The sequence below is a fragment of the Miniopterus natalensis genome, chromosome 7, assembly GCF_054644295.1.
Source record: "Miniopterus natalensis isolate mMinNat1 chromosome 7, mMinNat1.hap1, whole genome shotgun sequence".
NCBI classification, from domain to species: domain Eukaryota; kingdom Metazoa; phylum Chordata; class Mammalia; order Chiroptera; family Miniopteridae; genus Miniopterus; species Miniopterus natalensis.
The window spans coordinates 52,659,950-52,678,236 of NC_142087.1; the positions used below are offsets into that span (position 1 = coordinate 52,659,950).

Sequence of the window (18,287 nt, forward strand, 5' to 3'; positions counted from 1 at the left end):
TAATAAGCCTGGAGGTGAGTCGCTTCTGGTGTGGATTCAGTTGCACCCAGTGTGGAGCAATAACCTGTGTCTTTGTTAGGAGTTCATTTTAATAAATCTAAATAAGTGAGATATTTTTAGAAATTGGGACGAGAAAGGACCAGTTCCCCAACTAAATTTTTTGTTGTGTTTAATTTTTATATTTTTCTCAATACAGTGGGCCTGATGAAGGGTGACAGTCAGAGAAGCTTTTCAGGGCCTTCTGGAACGTCTGAGGGGCTTTGTCTTACACGTGACGAAAGGCCTTGGCAGCTAGTGGTGTGCTTGGGGACCTTCAGCTCTCTGTTCTGCCAGATTGCGTTCGTGGCTACTTGGATGTTGCTAGGATATTGAGTTTTCCAGTAGTGAGTGCCATTTATCAAGAACTTACTCTGAGCTAGACAGCACTTTCTGTACATAATCTTTTGGAACCTGGGACTCAAAGGTTTTTGTTCAGGGGCAAACACAGTCATGTGCTGCATAACGTTTCTGTCAACAACAGACCACATATACAGTGGTCCCACAAGATCACAATGGAGCTGAAAAATTCCTGTTGCTGGTGACATAGCTGCCACAGCACAGCACTCACCTGTTGGTGATGATGCCGGTGTATACCTACTGGGCTGCCGAGTGGCATAAAATTACAACTCATACAGTTATGTACAGTGCATAACATTTGATAATGGTAACAAATGACTGTTACTGGTTTATGTATTTAAAAATAACCAAGTATAGTAACCTATTCTTTCTATGTATGAACAAAATTTGCTGTAAATCAGCATGCCGTGTAAGCTGGCAGTAGCCTCATACATCCTGTGTTTACCGTGTCATTTTCCTGATCGCATCAATTTCTCTTGTGCTTGACTTAATCTCCTATTGTTTTCTATAGTGACGTGCTGTACTGGCTTGTAGCCTAGGAGCCATGGGCTGTACCACACAGCATAGGTGTGCAGTGGGCTATACTGCCTAGCTTTGTGTGTGCCACTCTGTGGTGTCTGCACAATGATGGTATTGCCTAATGACACATTTCTCAGAACACATCTCCATCATTAAGCAGTGCATGGCTGTAGTTGGTACGTGACAAATCTGGAATTCATTCTAGAAATGTCTGACTGCAAAGTGCTTCCTCTCAACAAGTAAACTACAGAGCATCTGCATAAAAAACAATCACAACCATGCTGACTCTGGTCCAGGTTCTATTCTTATGCATTTATAAGAATTAACTTATGCAATACTGAACCTAAAGTCAGTGTTGGTAGTAAACTATGACATCTGCAAATGTGTACTGCCTTTTGCCAGTTTCCGCTTTGACCACAATATGGAATAAATGATTGAAAGCTAAAATAGTTGTATTGTATACAATCATTAGGTTTTAAATTCAAATAGATACAAAAAAGGTCTATGAAAACAAATTGTTCCAGATAAAAGAATTACATTAAAATAGAGCCATAAGTGAAGTGATATAAATGTATATTAATAAACGTATTTCACATTTCCTTTAGATGTGCACACTTATAGGATAACTCTTAATGCAGATTCCTACACAGTTGCTTTTGGCATCCTTACCCTGACCTGGGCACTAATAAATATCAGATTCATTACTGTGAGTCAGTGTGTATCTGTTAGCTCTCATCTGTCCTGTCCTTTTAAAATTATCTTAAAAATTAACATGACAGTTTAGAATATAAACAGGTAGAAAGATATACAGCTGTTCTATTAGCCATTTATTAAGGACAGCTTTATAAATCTTATGATTTCTTATGATTTTGAGCCTTCAAAAGGACCTGAGTTTCTAAGGACTTGCATGGAATCAGAATTAATTTGAACAGCGTTATCATAGGGAAATGAAACAATTTTAAATAGCTTTTTGAAAATAGGTTAAGGCACCTAAATTAAGAACCACTAATCCAATCATATTTTTAGGAAACTGAAGCACAAAAAAATAAAATTTCTCACAGAGCTTTTGGCAGGATTGGACTTAGAATTTAGGTCATTCTACTGCAAGTTCATTATAACCCGCTGGACCCCAGGGCCTTTCTCCCTCCCACATAGCTCTCATGCTATCTTTACATAGATGCCTTTTTTCTAGTTACTTAAGTAAATTATATTACAAAACCAAACAAAAATATCCCTTCTCTACTGAGGAATTTAATAATCACCAAAAATGATGGTTGAGAACATGTTTTTGTTTTGTTTTCCACTTTCATGTTAATACTTTTTTTGTCATTTTCAGAAATTAACCCTGCAGCATGTGAACAGTAATCAGTGCCTGGATAAAGCTACAGAAGAGGATAGCCAGGTGCCCAGCATCAGAGACTGCAATGGAAGCTGGTCACAGCAATGGCTTCTTCGAAACGTCACCCTTCCAGAAATATTCTGAGACCAAATTTACACAAAAAGAGAAAAATAAGGATTGACTGGGCTACCTCAGCATACATTTCTGCCACATTCTTAAGTAGCAAAAAAGGAACAGTGCTTCCTCCTGCAGGATGTAAGGTTTATCAGCCATTAAAACTTAGACTTGCTTCTCACTAGCTGTGAACCAGCCTTCCTGTCCAAGGACGAGCAACTACAATGTAGCGAGACTGTGCACACTGATGTTTACAAGATTGAAAGAGTCTTTAGTCAAGAATCATTGTAAAGACTATTCGAAAACGAAACAACAAAATGTGCTTTCCGGAAAGCTGCACCTTCTAGGGTTTGCTTGCACATCAGTAATTTCTGCTGATCGTGCTGTCATGATGAAGATTTCCAAGATTTTTTTCTGACTAGAACTGGTAGCCAGTATATTAAATATTGATATAAAGATATATGAAAAGAACTGGAACCAGATTCAGAATCATGGAAACATTTTTACAATAAAAAACTATATTAAACAGGGTTTAAAGGAAATTAAAACAGAACTATGAGAAGTACAATTTGTTATAGTATAGAATCAAATTTCTATATAGATTTTATACCTCCGTGGGGAAAAAGAACTGATTCCAATGACATTTATTTTGTTTTCATCTGTGATAGTCATGGATGCTTTTTTATTTCTCCTTGGGGTGCTGAAACTGAGCTGGGGGAAAAGGCTCTTTGAACGTAGTTTTAATTGCTTTCTACAATTTTTAAAATTTGGTTTGTGGGCTGTTGGAATTGTAATTAATTGCCTTCCAAAAATGGAGATTTAAAATAATGTCTGGTCTCACTGAACAGTTAGGTATCTCAGTTGCTCTTGGGTCAACTGGCTTATAGACTTACACACACACACACACACACATTTCTTAGATTTTCAACATCTTAACTTGATTCAGTTGATTATGCTTAATACCCAAGATTCATACTACTGTACTACAGATTTGTTTTCACAGCAATAAATCTTCAGTTTTTGGTTTATTACTCCACTCAACAAAAGGCCTGCAGAGGTGATTTATTACTTGGGTATTTGGAGATGATACATTTGATGTTTTTTTTTTTTTTTTTGAAAACTGTTTTCACTCCATACTCAGATGTGCTTCATTGTCAAGTGCATATTTAGATTAGATTCTTGAATTGTAATGTTGATCTGCTGCTTTTTTAAAAAAAATAAAATTTGACTGAAAATGTTTAATTGGCATTTTTCAATGAGTTAGCCAAAGAAGTGCAGCTGTTATTCCATATTATTAACCACGCACTTCTCCCCTAAATTTATATAAATCAGTTTTCTTTTCCTGATTTCTAATACTGCAAAAAATAACCTGAGTATCGACTAAAAGTTGATTGTTTTAATCTCACTGTGACATTTTTCCTGATATATAAAGCAGTCCATTGGCAAAAGTGCATATATTTCCCTTTCTATTTGTAAGATTATATTTAAATGATATTCTTTTCTTTGATTATCAAAGACTTTCACTGCAGGCAATGCTATTTCTTGTGCCTAAGAATGTTTCTGAAAGTTGCATCACTAATGATACTTGCCAAGTTGAGTGTACAGAAAAATCTCATATCCTATTCAAGTTAATATCAAGCATATGTGGATGCTTTAAGGTGAGTCTGTAGTACAGAATGCAAAATTTTGTCCCCAGGAAATTTGAAATTAAGCAGCGCTGGATGAAATTTTGTTCCTGCTCCATGAGCTGTGTTAATTCTATCTTCAGTAGGCCTAATGCTTGAGTAAGTCTAATCACTAAATTATTTTCATGGTCAGAATTTCAGGTTTTGTACTCTAGCATAGCTTGGTTTTCTTCCTTACTGTAAGAAAGCTTAATAGTGGTGTGATTTAAGGTTTTGTTTTGTTTTTTGTTTTTTAAGAGGGGGATGTGAGTGATTTATAATTCATGGGTACTTTTAGAACCTGATAGATAATCCCATTGCCTTTATTTTTCTAATTAAAGAATTCCTAAATACTTTGGAAATATAAAATATTCCTGAAGAGTTGTGCCTTACATTGGTGTTATTTAAAGTTAAAATGGGTCCCTGTTCATTGTATCCATTTGGAGGTTAGGCAATATGCTAATCACTCTGTTGTAAATCAAACTGGGAAGAATGAATGAAAAAAGCAGGCAAAGAATGAAAAGATGGGACTGTTATTTGACCAATGAAGAATTCATAAATGTGACAAAGATAATTTAAATATCACAAATTTATCCACCCTGCTCCAGTCTCATCCATTTTAACATGTCTTTCTATTCTTATTGGCATCCTTGAAAAATAGTACTTTGTTCACCATTCTGCTAAAAAGGGCAGCATGCAGGCCGTGTCCTCATTTCCCTGTTCGACATTCACTGGAAAACAGAGGTTCCTCTGTAAAGATTTGGTGGTCTTCTCATTTCCCAAGAATGCCAAAAGCAAGTCTAACTCCAGAATTACATGTTGTTCAAGGAGAAAGAAAATCAGAAGGTAATGTTTCTGAGGTGATAACTGTGAAAAGGAGGTGAATCACTTTTTACACTTTGAAAAATTAGATGTATTTCTAGTCATATAAACTGCTCCCATTCTCTGCTTTTTTTATTTTATTATTAAATATATCTTTATTGATTTCAGAGAGAGAAACATCAATGATGAGAGAGCCATTGATTGGCTGCCTCCTGCATGCTCCTGACAGGACAAGCCCACAACCCGGGCATGTGCCCCGACTGGGAATCGAGCCCCGATCTCCTGGATCCTGGGCCGGTGCTCAGCCGCTGAGCCACGCCCTGCTGGGCCTCTGACTTCGTGAAGATTACCTTGAGAAATGTACCAGAACTAAAAATTTTGCAGGATATGAGACAAAACTCTAGTTGTACTGTCTATACACCAGCCAAAACAATTAAAATTTTGATTTAAAAATATAATACCAAGTCAGATACCTCAAAGAAAGTTAATAAAAGATGTGCAGGACTCCTATAAAAACTACAAAATGTTGCTGACAGAAACCATAGAACACTGCAGTGAGTATGTTATGCTCGGATTGAAAGACTGCATAATGTTAGGATCTCAGTTTTGCATAAATTATAGATTCAATGAAATCAAAATCCTATAAGGCAGTCTTGTATAAATTGGCAATATATATAGAAATGCAACAGACCCAAAATAGTCACAATAAACTTGAAGGGGAAAAAATTGGAAGACTTACACTACTCAATTTCATGACTTGCTTTAAAGCTGTAGTAATTAAGAGAGTATAGTACTAGAGTTAGGACACATCAGTGGATAGAAAAGAGTCCAGAAATAGATACGTGTGTGTGTATACACACACATACCCACAGTCATTGGCTTTTCAAAAACACCAAGCAATTCAATAGGGAAAGGAAAGTTGTTGGTTTTTTTAGTTGGAGCTGGAGTAACTGGATTATCTGTATGAGAAACAAACATTGATGCTTTCACACAATTACACAACTTATTCAAAATGGATCACAGACCTAAATGTGAAGGCCGAAACAATCTAGAACACAATATCTTCATGACTCTTGGGGCAGGCAAAGAGATATCCTTAGTACACAAAAGACATTAACCATAAAAAAAAAATGATAAATTTCACCAATGTTAAACCCTTTTTCTAAAAAAGATACTGTTAAAATGAAATGGCAAGCCACAGCCAAAGAGAAAATATTTGCAATAGATGCAACTGACAAAGGACTAGTATGAGAACAACAACTAAAAAGCCATTGCAAAAGCAACACAATGTAAAAATAAATTACTGAATATACGATTCACAGAAGCTATCAGATGCACAACTGGCCCAGGACAAGGTACTTAACATCAGCCATTGAGTGCCAAACGGAACCACAAGGAAATGCCACTGCGTACCTGCCCAAGGTGAGACTGGAGCAACTAGAAGGGTATGTTAGTGTGATCATCTTGGGCAACAGCTTGTCGATTTCTTATAAGGGTAAATATATGCGTACCCTATGATTCATTGATTCCACTTCTGGAGATACAACCAAGAGAAATGCGTACATACATCCACAATAAGATTTGCACAAGAATACTCATAGCAGCTTTATCTATAATACCTCCAAACGGGAAACTACTCGTATCCACCCACAGGTTAATGGCTAATCAAATACTGGTATATTGGAATACTATGCAATTTTTAAAAAATGAGTTGATCATAAGATGGGTAAGTAAAAAATACTGCTGAACAAGAAAAACGATATTACATTTATATCAAGCTCAAAAATAGGCAAAACAAATATAGGGTGATAACCTCTGGGTGAGTATAAATTGGAAAGGGGCATGAGAGAATATTCATGCATACATATTATAAAGTTTGTTGAGCTGTATACTTACGATATGTGCTTTTTATTGTAGGTAAATTATACCTCAATAAAACACTGAGGGGAAATAAGGAAGATAGTACCCTCTTGGCATCAAGGTTTTCTAAAGGCCAGGGAAAAATGGATACATAAACTTAAGCCACAGAAGTAAATATGAACATCCTCTCCTGTGAACAAAATACAATAATCAGAATTTGGGGAATGGGAGCTTAGGCTTTCGGCCTGAACAAAGTTGGAGTCTTGAAGATCCCTGCATAAAGTTGGAATGGTCAGAGGGATTACACAAGGAAAGGGGTGGGTAAAAAAGTCTGCCACCTTGTGAAGGAAACCAAAGGGTAAATTAACCCTGCCCCTTTCCAGGTAGTAAATGGTGATGAGAATGATGCCGCTTGGCAATCACAAGGCCTGGTTTCACCATAGAACAAGGGTTTAAAACCACAGCCATGAAGTCTACAGATCGAGAATAAATGAGTAGATTTATGGCACTTGCTGGAAATCATTAGAATACATATCTTTTTGGGGGGTGGAAATTAAGCCCCTACACTCCCACAAATTAAATAACAATCACTACCAAAAAGAGGAAATAAGCCCCCAATGTGGATGTTAAAGTTCTGGCAAAGTGAGAATAGCTTTTGTCAGACTAAACCTTTTGCCAATAAGTTCATAACCCTGGAAAAGAATATTTGAAGGCCTGGACCTTCACTGAGTAAGATGACCTATTTGTAGCTTTTCCCCAGAGGCTGTCTCCAGTGCGCACAACACACTAAAGCGTTCATACAGGTGGTGACTTGTCTCAGGCCGACGAGTCAGAAATGTTACGGAGAAAACAGAGTGGCTGGAAATTGAGGGAGGAAATCCCAAACAGAAGGAAGTCCCAGGGGACCCCCCAAATCTGCATACAAATGTTTCCTCAAATCCTTGGCTGATTTGATTAAGTGTGCACAGGGTGAGACTCCAAAAAGCCCAGGGGAAACAACTGGGAGGCAGAAAGATCTGAGCAGAGATCTTAGCCGTTGCCCAGTACCAAAATACAGTTTTGAATTTAGTCTTCCAATTTGGAAGGGCTGCTAAACACTAGACTTTATGTTGAAACCCAGGAAGGGCCATATGTAAGAATAAAGACCATTTCTTAAGGATTTAGGTCTATTCCTAGGGACAAAGACAAAATGGGAAAAGACTGGACTTTACAAAGAGTAAAACCAAGCCTCTGTAATATCAAGTTCATCTGCCACTGATTGAACTTTCTTGGATAAATCAACAGTCCGTTGAAGATAACAACACAGAATCCTTTGCATGTATCAATCAATGTCTAGTATACAATGAAAAAGTAATGAAAGTGACTATTATTTTTTAAAATCGTCAATAAGAAGAGACCCACTGCTAACCTAGATAATGGAATTAACAAATTCATCAATACTAAAAAATTGATTCCATAAACATGGGGAATTTCAGAAGAGATTTAGAAACTAGAAAAGAGAAAGGTAAGAATCCTAACACTGAAAAATACCAGAAATTTTATTGAATGGAATAACAGCAAATTGGACAATATAGAAAAATGGATTATTGAACTTAAACATAAGTCAGAAAGTTTCCCAACGGAACCACAGAGGAAAGGACTGGGGGGAAAACAGCCTTGATGATCAAATACTTGCATTTGAGTGAGATAGGTAGTGGAGACTGTGAGGAAACATTTGCTTCATGCCTCCTCACTTCCATGGTTGTTGGCAATCCTTAAACTTGTGGATACATCACTCCAGTTTCTACCTTTGTGTACACATGGCATTATGCTCTCTGTGTGTCTGCGTCATTGTATAAGAACACTATATTGGATTTAGGGCCCACCCTAATTTAGTATGGCTTCCTCTTAACTAACTGCATCTCCCAAGGAACTGTTATGGGTTAAATAGTATCCACCTAAGAATGATATGCTAAAGTCCTAACCTTTAGTACTTTTCAGAAGGTGGTTTTATTTGGAAATAGGGTCTTTACAGAGGTGATGAAGTTACAATGAGGTCATTAGGGTGGCCCTAATCCAATGACTGATGTCCTTACAAAAAGGGAAATTTTGGACATAGAGATAGACACATGAAGAGAGGAGAAGAGAGGAAATCATCTACAAGCCAAGAAATGCCTGAAATTCCTGGAAGAGATGGTCTCTCACAGCCCTCAGAGGGAACCAACTCTGCCAACCATGATTTTGAACTACTAGCATCCAGAACAATAAATTTATGTTGTTTAAGCTACTCAGTGTGTGGTCCTTTGTTACAGCAGCTCCAGAAAACTAATACAGATCTTATTTCAAAATTAAGTCCCATTCTGAGGTTCTGAGTAGACATAAATTGGAAAGGAACATTATCCAACCAGTACATCTACTAAACATTTAAAGAAGAATTACCAATCCTTCACAAACTCTTCCATAAAAGAAAGGAACACCTCAATTCATTCTATGGGACCAGCATTACCCTATACCAAAGCCAAAGAAAACAAGGACAAAAAATCAACTAAACACAAATATTTTTCTAATGATTATACATGCAAATATCTTCAACAAAATACACGTAAACCAAATCTGGCAGTATATTGAAAGAATTACATGCCATGATTAAGTGAAATTTATCCTAGGAATGCAAGGTTGGTGCAACATGAAATCTGTATTATACACATTAGAACAAAGGACAAAATTCACAGTCGTTTCAGTAGATGCAGTAAAGGTATTTGACAAAATCCAACACCTTTTTCACGATAACACTCAACAAAATGGGACTAGAAGGGAACTACCTCAGTCTAATGAAAGGCCTCTGAAAAATCCACAGCTGCATTATATTTAATGGTGAAAAGCTGGATGCTTTTCTCCTAAGATCAGGAACACAATGATGCTCGCTCTTGCCATATCCACTGTTGCACTAGAGGTTCCTAACCAAGGCAATTAGGTAAGAAAAAATAACCAAATTGAACAGGAAGAAATAAAACCATGTCTATTTGCAGATGGCATCATCTTATATATAGAAAGTCCTAAGGAGTCCTCTAAAAAACTAAGAACTACTAAATGAGTTCAGCAAGTTTTCAGGATACAAAATCAATACACAAAAGTTAGATGTATTTCTATACCATAGCAATGAGCAATTCAAAAATATTTTTTAAAAAACAATTCATTGCCCAGCTGGCATGGCTCAGTGTTTGAGCATCGACCTATGATCCACAAGATAAGGGTTCGGTTCCTGATCAGGGCACATGCCCGGGGTTTCGGGCTTGATCCCCAGTGGGGGGGGGGGGGGTGCAGGAGGCAGCTGATGGATGATTCTAGTGGGGGGGGGGTGCAGGAGGCAGCTGATGGATGATTCTCTCATCACTGATGTTTTTCTCCTCCACTCCCTTTTTCTCTCTGAAATCAATAAAGACATTTTAAAAATTCATTTAAAATGGTATCCGAAAGAATAAAGTACTTAGGAATAAATTTAACAAAAAAAGATACACATTGAAAGCTAAAAAAAAAAAAACAAAACTAAAAAGTTAAAGAAGACCTAAAGCATCACATGTCTGTGAATCAAAAGACTTAATATTGTTAAGATGGAATATTTCCCCAATTGAGCCAGATGCCCTTTTTTTGCAGAAATTGATAAGCTGATACTAAAATTCATATAGAAATTCAAGAGGCTCAGAACATTCAAAATGATCTTGAAAAAAAGAAAAAATGGGACTAACTAAAACTCCTGATTTCCAGTCTTACTACAAAACTATAGTAATAGTGTGGTATTGGCATATGGATAGATGTACAGATTAATGAAACAGATTTTGAGTCCATAAATAACTTTTTACATTTATGGTCAATTGATTCTTAATAAGTGTGCCAAGAAATTTTAATGGAAAAAATAGTCTGGATATCTACTGGATATCTACATGCGAAAGAAACAAATTGGACCCCTAAATCATACCATATACAAAAATCATCTCAAAATGGATCAAAGACCTAAATATAAAACTAAAACTCTCAGAAGAAAACATAGGCATACTCTTCAGGATCTTGGATTAAGCAGTGGTCTCTTAGACATGAAACTAATAGCACCAGCAAAAGTTTAAAAAATACATGGAATGTATCAAAACTGAAAGTTTTGTGGTTCAAAGACAACCATCAAGGAAGTGAAAAAACAACCCACAAATATATTGGTTAATAATATATCCAGTAAGGGACTTGCATCCATCATATATGAAAAACTCTTACAACTCAACAATAAAAAAGAAATACCTGCCGGGCCAGGCATGGCTCAGCAGTTGAGCATCAACCTAGGATCCAGGAGATCGTGGTTTGATTCCTGGTCAGGGCACATGCCCGAGGTGTGGGCTCGATCCCCAGTAGGAGGCGTGCAGGAGGCAGCCGATCAATAATGACTTGTCATTGATGTTTCAACTCCCTCTCCCTTTCTTTGAAGTCAATAAAGAGATATTTATTTATTTATATATATATATTTTTTTAAATTTTTTTAAGGAATACCCAGTTAATGCTCTTGCCCAGAAATAGAACCCGCTACTCTCTGGTGCACAGGCCGACACCCTAACCACTGAGCCATGCCAGCCAGGGCAACAATAAGCAGCTTTGGTGAGGATATAGACAAATTTTTAAAACCTTTATACATTGCAAATAGAAATGTAAAGTGATGTGGCTGCTTTGAGAAACAATTTGGCAGGTTCCCTAAAAAGTTAAACATCCAATGATCACAATAAGATTCAGTAATTTCACTCCTAGGTTTATATTCAAAAAAACTGAAAATGTCTATACAAAAGCTTGTTCACGAACAGTTATAGCAGCATTATTCATAAAAGCCAAAAGAGTGGAAGCAACTCAATGTTCATCAATTGATGAATGGATGAATAAAAGCTGATATCTACATAAAATGGTGTATTACTCAGCCACAGAAAGGAAAGAACTACTAGAAAGTACATCAGCAAGATGGTGAAGTAGGAGGCTATAGCCCCCCCCCCCGCAAAGACCCTGAGTCAACAACATTATACAAACCATGCAACCTTTGTAAGAACATTAGAGACCATTCAAGAAGCTACAGCACCCAACCCAGACCACCATAAAAACAAGAAATAATTCCAGCAAAACAGGAAAATTCAGCTGGTGCACCTGTTCATGCTCCCCCCTCTATGTGGCATAGTACAGAACAACTGGAAGAAATCCCTCCTTGCCTCAGGATAGAAACAAAAGAGGAGACTATGTATACAATTCTTGCTTATCTGGAGGCAATTTGATGGATAGGATCAGTACTAGAATTTGTAAGCTGCTGAAACAGGCAAACAGCATATTAGAGCAGCAGATCTGCAGGCAGACACCAAAGGGAGCAAAAGGTAAAATACATAAATACTCAGAAGTCCTAGAACCTACAGCTAGGCTGATTGGTGAAGGCCTTCCCCACACAAAGCCAGCATGCAAAGACTGGAAGAGGTGGTGTTCTTGTTTTTTCCCCTCAAATGCCCATATTCCGGGGGAGAGGGGGAATTACAAGCCATATAAGAAATGAAAACGTGGCCCAATCAAAGGAACAAAGTAAAATTCAACAAACCAATCCTAAAGAAATGCAGATCTATGATCTGCCTGACAAAGAATTTAAAATACTCAGCTAAAAAATACTGTTATAAAAATACTCAGAGCTAAAAAAGAACACAAACAACTAAACTAAGGAAAGTAATGCATGAACAAAATCAGAATATCAACAAAGAGAAACTGTAAAAAAGCAAATTCTGGAGCTGAAAAATACAGTAACTGAACTAAAAAACTCAATAGAAGGGTCCAACAACAGACTCGATCAGGCTAGCAAACATGAAAACAGGTCTTTTGAGCCCGGCCGGGCGTGGCTCAGTGGTTGAGCGTCGACCTGGGATCCAGGCGATCGGGGTTCGATTCCCGGTCAGGGCTCATGCCCGGGTTGCAGGCTGCAGCCCATCAGTGACTCTCTCATCATTGATGTTTCTATCTATCTCTCTCCCTCTCCTTTCCTTTCTCTGAAATCAATAAAGATATATTTAAAAAACCAACCAAACAAACAAAAAAACCCAGGTCATTTGAAATTATTGAGTCAGAGAAGCAAAAAGAAAAAAGAATGAAGAAAACCAAAGAGAGCCTATATAACTTACTGTCAGAGGCACCAATATACACATTGAGGGGAGAGAAAAAGGGCAGAGAGATTATTTGAAGAAATAATAGCTAAAAACTTCTGAAATCTGAAGAAATAGACATACAGATTCAAAAAGCTTAAAAAACTCCAACTAGAATATATCCAAAGCAAACCACACCAAGACACATTTTAATCAAATTGTCTAAACTCAAAGAGAGGGAGAATCTTGAAAGCAGCAAGAGAATAGCAATTCATCATATACAATGGAGCTTCCATAAGATAATCAGCAGGTTTCTCAGAAACTTTGAAGGCTAGAAAGTAGTGGTGTGATACATTTAGTGCTGAAAGAAGAAAACTCAACCAAGAATACTGTATCTGGCAAAAGTGTTCTTCAAAAATGAAAGAGAAGTTACAACCTTCCCAGGTAAAGTGAAAGGGTAGAAAAAGATATCCATACAAATGATAACCAAAAAAGAGTAGGAGTGGCTATACTAAAAGCAGACAGACTTTAAATAAAAACTGTTACAAAAGACAAAAAAGGGCATTATATAATAAAAGGTCAATTCACCAAGAAACTATATCAGGTATAAATAATTAGGCACCAAACCTCAGAGCTCCTAAAGTATATGAAAACTGATAGAACTGAATCGAGAAACAGACTCAATACAATACTAGTAACATTTCAGTTCTCCACTTTTAATAATGGATAGAACAACCAGACAGAAGATCAATAAGCAAACAGAGGAATTGACAGTATAGAGCAATTTGACGTGAACAAATAATACAGAGCACTCCACCCAATTATAGCAGAATGCACATTCTTCTCAACTGCACATGGTACAGTCTTCAGAATATACCACGTGGTAGGCCACAAAGCAAATCTTAACAAAATTCAAGAAGACTGAGATCCAACAAGGTATGCTTTCCTATCACAATGTAAGGAAACTAGAAATCAATAGTTCAAGGAAAATTAGAAAATCCACATTCCACAAATATGTGGAAATTAAACAGTACACCCTTGCCCGGCCGGGTGTGGCTCAGCGGTTGAGCATCGACCTAGGATCCAGGCGATTGGGGTTCAATTCCCAGTCAGGGCACATGCCCGGGTTGCGGGCTCGATCCCCAGTCTGGGGCGTGCAGGAGGCAGCCGATCAATGACTCTCTCATCATTGATGCTTCCATCTCTCTCTCTTCCTTTCCTCTCTCTGAAATCAATAAAGATATATTTAAAAATAATAATAAACAATACACTCTTAAACAACCAATGGATCAAAGAATTCACAAGGAAAATTAGAAAATACCTTGAGACAAATGGAAATTAAAACACAGCATATGAAACTTTATAGGATGCACTGAAAGCAGTGCAAAGAGGGAAGTTTATAGCTGTAAATGAGTACTGTAAAAAAATTAGGACTATTTCAATTTAACAGCCTAAATTTACACCTCAAGAAACTTAAAAAAGAGAAAAAACTGTAACCAAAAATAGGAGGAGGAAGGAAATAATAAATATTAGAGCAGAGATAAACTAAATAGAAAATAGAAAAGCGGCCTGGCAGGCATGGCTCAGCAGATGAGCATCAACCTAGGATCCAGGAGATGGCCGTTTGATTCCACGTCAGGGCACATGCCTGGGTTGTGGGCTTGATCCCCTAGTAGAGATCATGCAGAAGGCAGCTGATCAATGACTCTCCCATTGTTGATGTTTCTATCTCCCTTTCTCTTCCTCTCTCTGAAATCAATAAAGATATATTTTTTAAAAAGAAAAGAAAATAGAAAAATAGAAAAAAATCAAAACTAAGAGTTAGATTTTTAAAAGAAACAAAATGACAAATCCTTAGCTAGATTAAGAAAAAAAGAAAGAAGATTCAAATAACTAAAATCAGAAACAAAAGGATTGTAAGAGAATACTATAAACAATTGTACACCAACAAATTGGATAACGTAGAAGAAATGGATAAAATTCTGGAAACACAACATGCCAAGATTGAATCATGAAAAAATAGAAAATCTGAGCAGATCAATAATGAATAAGAAGACTGAGTTGGTAATAATAATCATCCTCCCAACAAAGAAAAGCCCAGGGCCACATGGATTCACTAGTGAATTCTATCAAACATTTAAGTAACCACAATCTTCCTGAAACTCTTCCAAAAAAACTTAAGGGTGCACTTCAAAGCTCATTCTTTGAAGCTAGCATTACCCTGATACCAAAGCCAGACAAAGACAATACAAGAAAATAAAACAATAGACCAACATCCCTGATGAATATTGATGCAAACATCCTTAACAAAATACCAGCAAATGGAATTCAACAGAACATTAAAATGATTCTACAACACGACCAAGAGGGATTTATTCCTGGAATGCTAGGATACTCAACCTACAAAAATCAATTGCTATAATATACCACATTAACAGAAAGAAGAACAAAAACCACATGATCATCTCGATGCAGAAGTAAGCATAAGAGAAGATTCAATACCTTTTAACGATTTAAAAACAAACAACAAACTGAAAATAGAAACTACCACAACATAATAAAAGCGATATATGGAAAGCCCACAGGTACTATCACACTCAATGGTGAAAAACCAAGTTTTTCCTCTAAATCAGGAACAAGGCAAGGGTGCCATCGCTTGACACTTCTGTTCAACAAAGTATTGGAAGTCTGAGCCAGACACTTAGGCAACAACAAAAAAATTCCAAATAGGAATAGAAGGAGTAAATTATCTCTGTTTGCAGATGAGATGATCTTATATGTAGAAACTCCTAAAGATCACACATACACACACACTCGTGCACACACACCTGTTAGAACTAATAAATTCAGCAAAACTGCTGGATACAAAAATCAACACACAGAATGGCAGCATTTCTATACACTAAAAATAAACAATTTGAAAAGGAAATTAAGCAATTCCATTTCTAACATCAAAAAGAATAATATACTGAGGAATAAACCTAACCAAGGAGATAAAAGATTTATATCTCCTATAAAACTATGAAACAAAACTAAAAGAAATGAAAGAAACACAAGTGGAAAGTTACCCTATGTTTATGAATTGGACAACTTAATATTGTTAAGACGTTTATACTACTCAAAGCAATCTATAAGTTCAACACACTACCCATCAAAATTCCAACAGCATTTTTGGGGCAGCAATAGAAAAAATCCATCTCAAATTCTTAGGGAATCTCAAGGGACCCTGAATCACCAAGACAATTTTGAGAAAAGGAAAAAAAAGACAAAATTGGAGGACTCTCACTGCCTGGTTTCAGAACATACTACAAAACTACAATAATTCAAACAATATGGTCTTGGCATAATGCAGGCAAAAAAGACCAATGGAATAGAATGTAGAGCCCAGAAATAAGCCCTCACATATATGGTCAAATGATCTTTAACAAGGGTGCCAAGATTGCTCAATTAAAGAAAGGACAGTCTCTTCCAAAAATTGTTGGAAAAACTGAATATCCACATGCAAAACAATGAAGTTTGTCCCTTATCTTACACCATATACAAAAATTAACTCCAAATTGATTAAAGATCTAAACATAAGACCTAAAACTATAAAACTCCTGGAAGAAAATCTTCATGACATTGGCCTTGGTGATGATTTCTTGGATATGACACCAAGAGCACAACTAACAAAAGAAAACGTACATAAATGGGACTACATCAAACTCAAAAACTTCTGTGTGTCAAAGGACATAATCGACAGAGTGAACAGGCAACCTAAAGAATGAGAGAAAATATTTGCAAATCATATCTGACCAAAGGAGTTAATATCCAGGATTTAAAAGATCCTACATCCTGGCCAGGCATGACTCAGAGGTTGAGCATTAACCTAGGATCCAGGGGATCATGGTTGGATTCCCAGTCAGGGCACATGCCCAGGTTGAGGGCTTGATCCCCAGTCAGGGGCGTGCAGGAGGCAGCCGATCAATGAGGACTCTCTTATCATTGATGTTTCTATCTCTCTCTCCCTCTCCCTTCCTCTCTCTGAAATCAATAAAGATACATATTTTTTTAAAAAAAAAAGATCCCACAAATCAACAAAAAATAACTCAGTTTAAAAATGGGCACACGACTTAAATAGACATTTCTCTAAAGATGGCAAACAAATGGCAAACAAACATATAAAATTAGATGCTCAATATCACTAATCATCAGAGAAATAAAGTCACAATTAGATATCCCCTTTCACCCATTAGTATGAGTAATATAACACACACACACACACACAAACCAACAAGAAAATAACAAGTGTTGACAGGGATGTGGAGAAGTTGGAACCTGTGCACTGTTGATGGGATTGTAAAACCATTGCAACCATTATGGAAAACAGTATGGAGTTTCCTCAGAAAATTAAAAATAAAACTACCATATGATCCAGCAATACATATACACTTCTGGGTATATATTCAAAAGAATTGAAAGCAGGGTCTCAAAGAGATATTTGCACACCCATGTTTATAGCAGCACTATTCACAACAGCCAAGAGGTATGGAATATTCTTCAGCCTTAAAAAGGAAATCCTTACAACATAGATGAACCTTGAGGACATTGTGCTAAGTGAAATATGACAGCCATAAAAAGACAAATATTACATGTTTCCACTTACATGAGGTATCTAAAGTAGTCAAATTCACTGAAATAAAAAACAGAATTATAGTCTACCATGGCTGTGGGGAAGGGGGAAAACAGAGTTGCTGTTTAATGGATATTTTCACAATGTGAATATACTTAACACCACTGTATTGTACAGTCAAAATGATAAATGTTATGGGGGGGGGGGGTGTTTTTTGCCACAATTGAAAAAGGAATGCACCAAATGCTAGAGAGAATGTGAAATAACAGGAACTCTCATACATCGCTGGTGAGAATGCAAAATGGTACAGCCACTTTTGAAGACAGTTTGGCAGTTTCTTACAAAATGAGATAACTCTTACCATATGATCCAGCAATCACACTCCTTGGTCTTCGCCCAAAGGAGTTGAAAACATATGTCCACACAAAAACCTGCACGTAGATGTTTATAGACGCTTTACTCATAATTGCTCAAACCTAGAAGCAACCACGATGTCCTTCAGTAGGTGACTGGGTACATAAACCACCGCACATCCAGACAATGGACTATCACTCAGTGCTAAAAGGAAATGAGCTATCAAGCCATGAAAACACATGGAAGAAACTTAAATGCATATTGCTAAGTGAAAGAAGCCAATCTGGAAGGCTACATATTGTAGGATTCCACCTATTTGACATGCTGGAAAAGGCAAAATGGAGAGAAAATGATCAGTGGTTGCCATGAGGTGAGGGGATCAATAGGAAGAACACAGGATTTTTAGGGCAGGGAAAATACTCTGAATGATAATATAATGATGGTATATGTCATTAACATTGGTCCTAACCCACAGAATATACACCACCAAG

The 18,287-nt window shown here is 36.9% G+C and overlaps 1 protein-coding gene across 3 annotated transcripts in view; it reads left to right on the plus strand.

The window, feature by feature from the left end:
- Positions 1–4,413, plus strand: part of GALNT1 (polypeptide N-acetylgalactosaminyltransferase 1) — a 98,154-nt gene extending 93,741 nt beyond the window's left edge. For all 3 annotated transcript variants that reach the window (XM_087819043.1, XM_087819042.1, XM_087819041.1), the window contains one exon: positions 2,252–4,413. In XM_087819043.1, coding sequence (XP_087675169.1) covers positions 2,252–2,398 — 147 coding nt within the window. In that variant the 3' untranslated portion in view covers positions 2,399–4,413. The remainder of the gene's footprint in view (positions 1–2,251) is intronic.
- Positions 4,414–18,287: the final 13,874 nt, after the last annotated feature.